Source organism: Alosa pseudoharengus, unplaced genomic scaffold (genome assembly GCF_046254945.1).
Source record: "Alosa pseudoharengus isolate Yale_2024_CS ecotype anadromous, Long Island Sound unplaced genomic scaffold, YU_APseudo_1.1 YU_APseudo_1.1_scf_17, whole genome shotgun sequence".
Taxonomy (NCBI): domain Eukaryota; kingdom Metazoa; phylum Chordata; class Actinopteri; order Clupeiformes; family Clupeidae; genus Alosa; species Alosa pseudoharengus.
Window position 1 is genome coordinate 5,601,862 of NW_027468640.1, and position 10,000 is coordinate 5,611,861.

The following is a 10,000-nucleotide window of genomic DNA, read 5'->3' on the forward strand; positions in this document are numbered from 1 at the left end:
ACTGATCACTTATTTGACTCTTCATTCTTAATGCACCACAGGGCTATTATGGTTGTGGAGAGATGGGTGAGATGGCTTTGAATTGAGCTGCACAGGGCTCAACTTTGATAGTAGAAAATATAATTTACAAATCAAAGCAAATCAAACGCGGGAATGAGAATCAGATGGCTGAAGTAAACAGGGCAGTATGAATGCTGTAATGAACAGGGCAGTGTGAATGCTCTAATAAACAGGGCAGTGTGAATGCTGTAATGTAATAAACAGGGCAGTGTGAATGCTCTAATAAACAGGACAGTGTGAATGCTGTAATGAACAGGGCAGTGTGAATGCTGTAATGTAATGAACAGGGCAGTGTGAATGCTGTAATGTTATAAACAGGGCAGTGTGAATGCTCTAATAAACAGGGCAGTGTGAATGCTGTAATGTAATAAACAGGGCAGTGTGAATGCTCTAATAAACAGGACAGTGTGAATGCTGTAATGAACAGGGCAGTGTGAATGCTGTAATGTAATGAACAGGGCAGTGTGAATGCTGTAATGTTATAAACAGGGCAGTGTGAATGCTCTAATAAACAGGGCAGTGTGAATGCTGTAATGTAATAAACAGGGCAGTGTGAATGCTCTAATAAACAGGGCAGTGTGAATGCTCTAATAAACAGGGCAGTGTGAATGCTCTAATAAACAGGGCAGTGTGAATGCTCTTATAAACAGGGCAGTGTGAATGCTCTAATAAACAGGGCAGTGTGAATGCTGTAATGTAATAAACAGGGCAGTGTGAATGCTCTAATAAACAGGGCAGTGTGAATGCTCTAATAAACAGGGCAGTGTGAATGCTCTAATAAACAGGGCAGTGTGAATGCTCTTATAAACAGGGCAGTGTGAATGCTCTAATAAACAGGGCAGTGTGAATGCTGTAATGTAATAAATGGGGCAGCGTTAATGCTCTAATAAACAGGGCAGTGTGAATGCTCTAATGAACAGGGCAGTGTGAATGCTGTAATGAACAGGGCAGTGTGAATGCTCTAATAAGCAGGGCAGTGTGAATGCTGTAATGTAATAAACAGGGCAGTGTGAATGCTCTAATGAACAGGGCAGTGTGAATGCTGTAATGAACAAGGCAGTGTGAATGCTGTAATGAACAGGGCAGTGTGAATGCTGCTATAAACAGGGCAGTGTGAATGCTGGCAGTGTGACTACTCACCGAGCCTTTACGAGGCTCTCGCTGAAGAGACATCTGGTAGATCTCCTCCTCTGTGTGGTACTGGTCAAGAGACACCTGCGAAAACAACACACACACACACACACACATACACATACGCACACCACACACACACACATAGTGAGAATGATGTTTTAAACATTTATACAAACCCCCTGGTGTACTCATTAAAAGAGTCAAACAGCATTGCTTGTGTTACTACTAATACCCAGTGTTTCCTCTATGTTGATTTGGTAGTGGCGGCCCCCCACGGTTTAATTTTCTTCCCCCAGGGTATCAGAAATGGGGCAGACGTACAATAGTCGCAGTTGCCTTTCAAAATTCATTGTGCAGACCTGTTGTAGATTCTCCAAATATACAGCTCAATCACAACTGAAAATAATGCCTCATTGTGTGTGAATAGAGGTGAATACATATAATTGTTTGTGTTGCAGTGAAGTGTCAGTTGTCAGTTCTGTGGGACGGGGGGACGGTGGGGTTCGGACAGGCCTGCCCCCACTGCTTAAAAAAATCCTAGAGGAAACACTGTAATACCAGTGGCACAATTTTATGTCTTATTTGAATATCACTACCATAAGTGAAATCATATTGGATGGATTAGATATGAGATAGAGAGAGAGAGAGAAAGGGAGAGAGAGAGAGAGAGAGAGAGAAAGGGGGAGAGAGATGGGAGGCGGAGTGAGTGAGAAGAGTATGTTCGTGAGAGAGAGAAAGGGAGAGAGAAAGGGAGAGAGAGAGAGAGAGAGAGAGAGAGAGAGTGAGAAAAAAGACAGAGAGCAAAATAAAAAAGACAATGTGACAGTAGCGAACAGGAAACCGCTGGTGTGTGGTGTTAAAAGATTTGGCTGACGCCAGGAAATGAGTGTTCCAAACTCTCTCTGCCTGACTGAAGTTCAGCCCAGCATGGTTCTGCCCCCACCCGACAATGGAACAGAAGAACAGTGGAACAGTAGAACAGTGGAACAGTAGAACAGTGGTTCAGAACTTGGTTCAGACCCTGCTCAGAACCAAGCCTCTGTCCACTCAATTCAGTTCAGTTCAGTTCAATTCAGTTCAATTCAGTTCAATTCAATTCAATTCAATTCAATTCAAGTGTGCTTTATTAGCATGACAAATATTTTTGCATTGCCAAAGCATTTCAACATAAGCATTTAAACATAAGCTTTTAAAGCATTTAAACATAAGGGTTACATTGAGAATGCTTGGAGTACAATATACTGTATGGCAAATATGTATGCATCCAAGATTAAGAAACAAACTGGTGAGTGAGTGTGTAAGTACTGTATGTGTATCTGCTTAACTCTGCTGCGCTCTACTGAAGTTCTTTTCATACGGACATCAGGCTGAGGAGCCACACTCACACCACCACATTAATAAAAGCAAACACTGTCCTGTTGTTTTCATACGGACATCAGATTGAGGAGCTACACTCACACAACCACACGTATAAAAGCAAACACTGTCCCAATATGGAGTTACACTCACACCACTATAAAAGCAAACACTGTCCCAATATGGAGCTACACTCACACCACCACATTCATAAAAGCAAACACAGTTCCAATATGGAGCTACACTCACACCACCATGTATAAAAGCAAACAGTCCCAATATGGAGCTACACTCACACCACCATGTATAAAAGCAAACAGTCCCAATATGGAGCTACACTCACACAACCATGTATAAAAGCAAACACTGTCCCAATATAGATAGATGGATTTCTGACCCCAATACCAGCTGACTCTCCGAACAGCCATTACCGTCCTATTGATGCTTTCGATAGAACTGACACTTAAGTTGCCAGTCCCATAATTTTTAAAGTTAAAGCCTTCAAGCACTCTGCATATTAGGCGCTGACATGGGAAATGTTCAACTGACAAGCATTCGATTAACAATGGATTTAATTGAGTGGCGTCGACAAAAATAGAACTGATTCGCAATCTACGCGGCAAAGGGATTCTGCGGTGCTGTGCGGGGTTGTATTGAAAACAATGGAGTCTAATGCAATGGAACATCAAAAGAGGAGAACGCCACAGTCATGCCCGTGCCAATATGTGGAGCTATGTTCAATATGTGGAGCTATGTTCAATATGATGAGGCCCTATGTTCAATATGTGGAGCTATGTTCAATATGTGGAGGCCCTATGTTCAATATGTGGAGCTATGTTCAATATGTGGAGCTATGTTCAATATGTGGAGGCCCTATGTTCAATATGTGGAGCTATGTTCAATATGTGGAGGCCCTATGTTCAATATGTGGAGCTATGTAGAGCTATGTTCAATATGTGGAGCTATGTTCAATATGTGGAGCTATGTTCAATATGTGAAGCTATGTTCAATATGTGGAGCTATGTTCAATATGTGGAGGCCCTATGTTCAATATGTGGAGCTATGTAGAGCTATGTTCAATATGTGGAGCTATGTTCAATATGTGGAGGCCCTATGTTCAATATGTGGAGCTATGTAGAGCTATGTTCAATATGTGGAGCTATGTTCAATATGTGGAGGCCCTATGTTCAATATGTGGAGCTATGTTCAATATGTGGAGGCCCTATGTTCAATATGTGGAGCTATGTTCAATATGTGGAGGCCCTATGTTCAATATGTAGAGCTATGTTCAATATGTGGAGCTATGTTCAATATGTGGAGGCCCTATGTTCAATATGTGGAGCTATGTTCAATATGTGGAGCTATGTTCAATAAGTGGAGGCCCCATGTTCCATATGTAGAGCTATGTTCAATATGTGGAGGCCCAGTGTTCAATATGTGGAGCTATGTTCAATATGTGGAGCTATGTTCAATTTCAAAAGTCCAGTGTTCCATTAGAGTGTATTTGATCGAGTGGAAGCTATAGATAGTGTTGATCATGTTTACCTAAGTGGGAGGGCAGTTCATGATAGTATTAAATATGGTGCATGTGTTACTGTAAGCAATGTGTGTGCATATATCAGACACGGTGCATGCGTTACTGCTAGAGGAAGTCAGTGCTGCTCCAGCAGCTGATATGTATCTGCCAGTTCTATCCTGTTCTATCCAAGGGTAGCACTTCCATCACAGGGCTGAGAGTAACACATTTCATCGCAGTGTTAAAGTGTTAGAGGGAAAAAAAACAATAAAAACAGTAAAAGATGTCATGTCCATCTCAAGAGAGGAGCAGTTTGGCGAGTGATATCCCTCCCGTTTGTCCACTGTAATCCTGTGAGCTGGGGACCCGACAGCATTTCTTGTGAAGCTCTAAATCTTGTCAGGGGAAATCCCAGTACGATGGATTACCACCACAACAAAAAAAAGTAACAGATAGCATAGATTTGTACTGAGCCGTTGTATTGGAATTATGGACCTTGCCTTTAACAATATGTCATTGTACTACAATCATAAACCATGCCTTTAACCCTGCAGAACACCAGCCCACTGCTGCAGATTTGTTCCCTGCCCTTAGCCAAACAGTCAAATACCCAATACACTCACCACCTCAGTTTGGTGTCCTGTGTCATATCCACTAAATTCCGCGGGTCATGGCAACGTTACTGCCTGACCGTCAGTTGACCTGGATTCATTTCTTAAATCCGCTGTTGCGAGCCGCTTTGGATGGAAGCGTCTGCTACATAACAGTCCTCTATTTTTTTTATTTTTTTTTTGGTCCTTTTTATGCCTTTAATCAGATAGGATAGTGGAGAATGACAGGAAGTGAGTGGGAGAGAGAATCGGGGTGGGATCCGGAAAGGACGCCATACGGTCCCCTATTCACTCTGTGTGTGCACGCCACACGGTCCCCTATTCAGTCTGTGTGTGCACGCCACACGGTCCCCTATTCAGTCTGTGTGTGCACGCCACACGGTCCCCTATTCAGTCTGTGTGTGCACGCCACACGGTCCCCTATTAAGTCTGTGTGTGCATGCCATACGGTCCCCTATTAAGTCTGTGTGTGCACTCAATACAATATCTGGTGTTCTGCACAGTCGAGACAGAAAGCAACAAAGGGTTCGGACCAAAGTGTAATATTCCAGACGATTATGCTCATGCTCAGCTGGGGCCTCACGTACAAAGCTTGCGTAAAATGTTGCGTACGCCATCTTTCACGCTCACGGTCGGATGTATCAAGAGTAAATGAGCGTGAGAATGTGCGTTCCTCTCGGGTTTCTCCATGGCAACTATATGTGTGGCGTACGCACATTTCCACTGTGTATTGTCGGTTGACTACACTTAAAGGCCATGCAGCGCAACAACATTAGTTGATAACACTTTGAAGTAAGCCTAAGTTTCTAGATAAATGGGCATGCAACATGTGCAAATACTACTAAGCTAAACATCTACATCTATAATGACAACTGTTTTCTCAGAGGATATCAAGAATTAAAAGGAAATTAAACCTATTTAGAGACAGCGCCTATCTACAACAATTGTAGATGACTGGCTTATCAAAGCTTTCCTCGAAACCTGTGTTGAATGAAGTCGGCTTCACACATTTTCCCATGCACTGAACATTTGCCGGGTGTTTTCACTATTTATCTCATTTTTTTAATAAAAAAAAAATACATATAGGACAGGATCATCCAAGTGAATGGCTATAGCCTGACTAATAAGCGCAAATTGAAGCTATTTCCCTTAGTGTGATTGACTGCATAGGATACTTTGACTTTCCTCGAGTAAGCATTCGCAAATTGTGCATATTGTAGTAATATGATCCAGAAATCGTAATGTTGTGGTGAGGTGTCCTGGATCAACTTTTGTTATTAATTACAGATGATAAAGACTTAAGATTCTTGTCATTTTGTCGGATAAGAGCACTTCTACCTTGCATTCGCTGGAAATAAACTTTTTTTTTAAATTTGATGATTTCAATTATTATTTCATTTTGGAGCAGGTTAGAGTACGGATGGATCCACAAATGAGTTTTCATTCTTATTAATAATGCGGGATCGGCCATTTTGTCGTTTTGAGAGGGTGGAGTGTAATGCTTGTGCATGTGCACTTAATTTCATGTTAATTGGGATGTACAAACAAATATTGCATGGATTGCTGCGTACACCAAGTTTCATACATCTTGAATTTTTTTGTGCGTGTGTTACTTTCCAGGTATTCGCGTATGCAATGTTTTGATAGGAATTCCACGCAAGTCTTTGTACATGAGGCCCCTGGAGAGGGAGATGGTGTTAATTAATGTGGAGCGAGAGTGGAGCTCTGAGAGCTAATGACCCCATCACCCAAAACAGCTCATCATGTGAGTCTAATTACTCACACAAAGACAAGACGCAGCTACACCTAAAGCTTTTAACACTAGTAGAGACAGGCACACACACACACACACACATACATTTAAGCACATACACCCCCCCCCCACACACACACACACACACACATAAGCACATGCACACACAAACACACACACCCACAGACACACGTGCACACACACACACATGCAAGCACACATATACATACATGCACACACGCACACACACACACACACACACACACACACACACACAAACATACACACACACATTGAAAGAGTGAAGAAGATTGGGATCAAACTGAGTTGAAATGCGTAGGTGTAAACTCCCCTGAAATTAATGATCTGGCCTGGGCAAAGAGCCGTCTCATCTAATTCTGAAAATATCTCCCCGATGTTTCCAAATTTCCAAACCCAGCGCTGCTGCCTACTAAAGATGTGGGCCTAAATCATTCAGAGTTTCCTTCTGGGTAAACTTTGAATTTTTTTAATTTAGCTTTCCTATCAGCCATGAAATGCCTTAATGAACACATCACATCCACACACACACACACACACACACACACACACATCACATCCACGCACACACATCACATCCATACACACACATTAGATCCAGTGGAATTGAACCCTCAATTAGAGCACTACAGTGGCAGTGGAATTGAACCCTCAATCAGAGCACTACAGTTGCAGTGGAATTGAACCCTCAATCAGAGCACTACAGTGGCAGTGGAATTGAACCCTCAATCAGAGCACTATAGTGTCATTGGAATTGAACCCTCAATAAGAGCACTACAGTGGCAGTGGAATTGAACCCTCAATTAGAGCACTACAGTTGCAGTGGAATTGAACCCTCAATAAGAGCACTACAGTGGCAGTGGAATTGAACCCTCAATTAGAGCACTACAGTGGCAGTGGAATTGAACCCTCACCTTCTGGCCACTGCCTCCTAGCCCAGCTCCTTCACCACGATGCTACCACCGCCCAATCAGAATATTATAAAACAAAAAGTTCTTATCTGGTCAAATATCCTATTATCACTTCTTAATTAGTCAAATTGAGGAAAACTGGAGACAGGCTATGTAGCTTAAAGAATGACATAATCAGGCTGTATAGAATGCAACGTGTTCATTAGCCTCACTTAAACATGGCTAACAAGATCTAGCCAGTATCTATGTTTTCATGGACAGCAAGAGTCCACTTTGTTCGTTGTTTTAAAAAGGCTACGTTGTTTGTTGCTGCTACCCACGTTATCTCCAGTGGTGACTGTTTAACTTGCACAGATGTGCACACACAAGAATGAGCGCTCACACCACTACCCCCTAAGCCAGTGGTTTTCAAAGTGGGGGCCGCGAGGGGGTGCCAGGGGGGCCTCAGCAAGTTGGAAGGAAAAATAAAAGCAACAAATAAATACATTTGAAAATGTTAAAATATACCTATTACTATGAGGGTTGTTATACAATGCCATTAATAATGTGTCGCATATCTGAACATTATATTTTCCATGATAATGACTGGGAATAATAGTAGAGTGATAGCTCTCATATAGCATAGTCTGCCTGGGCCTGGCCATGTTTGACCGGAGAGATTTAATTTTGTCGGACATTTCATTTTTTTTTTCGTCCAATGTCCGGTAATTACCGGACAACGGAAACCCTGGTACATGTGTATCAGTACTGACCGTGAGCAGGTTAGTAGATGTATCAGTACTGACAGTGAGCAGGTGAGTAGATGTGTCTAGGTACTGACCGTGAGCAGGTTGAGTAGATGTATCAGTACTGACCGTGAGCAGGTGAGTAGATGTATCAGTACTGACCGTGAGCAGGTTGAGTAGATGTATCAGTACTGACCGTGAGCAGGTTGAGTAGATGTATCAGTACTGACCGTGAGCAGGTTGAGTAGATGGTTGAGTAGATGTATCAGTACTGAGCGTGAGCAGTTTGAGTAGATGTATCAGTACTGACCGTGAGCAGGTGAGTAGATGTATCAGAACTGAGCAGGTGAGTAGATGTATCAGTACTGACCGTGAGCAGGTTGAGTAGATGGTTGAGTAGATGTATCAGTACTGAGCGTGAGCAGGTTGAGTAGATGTATCAGTACTGACCGTGAGCAGGTGAGTAGATGTATCAGTACTGAGCAGGTGAGTAGATGTATCAGTACTGAGCGTGAGCAGGTTGATTAGATGTGTATCAGTACTGACCGTGAGCAGATTGAGTAGATGTGTATCAGTACTGACCGTGAGCAGGTTGAGTAGATGTATCAGTACTGACCGTGAGCAGGTGAGTAGATGTATCAGTACTGAGCAGGTGAGTAGATGTATCAGTACTGAGCGTGAGCAGGTTGATTAGATGTGTATCAGTACTGACCATGAGCAGGTTGAGTAGATGTATCAGTACTGACCGTGAGCAGGTTGAGTAGATGTATCAGTACTGACCGTGAGCAGGTTGAGTAGATGGTTGAGTAGATGTATCAGTACTGAGTGTGAGCAGGTTGAGTAGATGTATCAGTACTGAGCGTGAGCAGGTTGAGTAGATGTATCAGTACTGAGCGTGAGCAGGTGGAGTAGATGTATCAGTTCTGACCGTGAGCAGGTGAGTAGATGTATCAGTACTGACCGTGAGCAGGTTGAGTAGATGGTTGAGTAGATGTATCAGTACTGAGCGTGAGCAGGTTGAGTAGATGTATCAGTACTGAGCGTGAGCAGGTTGAGTAGATGTATCAGTACTGAGCGTGAGCAGGTTGAGTAGATGTATCAGTACTGAGCGTGAGCAGGTGAGTAGATGTATCAGTACTGACCGTGAGCAGGTTGAGTAGATGTATCAGTACTGACCGTGAACAGGTTGAGCAGATGGTTGAGTAGATGTATCAGTACTGACCGTGAGCAGGTTGAGTAGATGGTTGAGTAGATGTATCAGTACTGACCGTGAGCAGGTTGATTAGATGTGTATCATCAGTACTGACCGTGAGCAGGTGAGTAGATGTATCAGTACTTAGCAGGTGAGTAGATGCATCAGTACTGACCGTGAGTAGGTTGATTAGATGTATCAGTACTGACCGTGAGCAGGTTGAGTAGATGTATCAGTACTGACCGTGAGTAGGTTGATTAGATGTATCAGTACTGACCGTGAGCAGGTTGAGTAGATGTATCAGTACTGAGCGTGAGCAGGTTGAGTAGATGTATCAGTACTGAGCGTGAGCAGGTTGAGTAGATGTATCAGTACTGACCGTGAGCAGGTTGAGCAGGTGTACCAGTACTGACCGTGAGCAGGTTGAGCAGGTGTACCAGTACTGACCGTGAGCAGGTTGAGTAGATGTGTATCAGTACTGACCGTGAGCAGGTTGAGCAGGTCTGTGTATCAGTACTGACCGTGAGCAGGTTGAGCAGGTCTGTGTATCAGTACTGACCGTGAGCAAGTTGAGCAGGTCTGTGTATCAGTACTGACCGTATCAGTACTGACCGTGAGCAGGTCGAGCAGGTCTGTGTATCAGTACTGACCGTGAGCAGGTTAAGCAGGTCTGTGTTGGCCTCCATGGTGGGCGGCGTGGTCT

General features: G+C 43.2%; 1 protein-coding gene across 1 annotated transcript in view; it reads right to left on the reverse strand.

Moving 5' to 3' along the window:
- LOC143127172 (RAS guanyl-releasing protein 2-like) overlaps nucleotides 1-10,000 on the reverse strand; it is a 101,968-nt gene that overhangs the window by 29,343 nt on the left and 62,625 nt on the right. Inside the window, exons 9-10 of the mRNA XM_076288484.1 lie at nucleotides 9,948-10,000; nucleotides 1,201-1,275 (exon numbers count right to left, since the gene is read on the reverse strand). The exon at nucleotides 9,948-10,000 is cut by the window's right edge and continues 229 nt beyond it. Coding sequence (XP_076144599.1) covers nucleotides 1,201-1,275; nucleotides 9,948-10,000 — 128 coding nt within the window. The remainder of the gene's footprint in view (nucleotides 1-1,200; nucleotides 1,276-9,947) is intronic.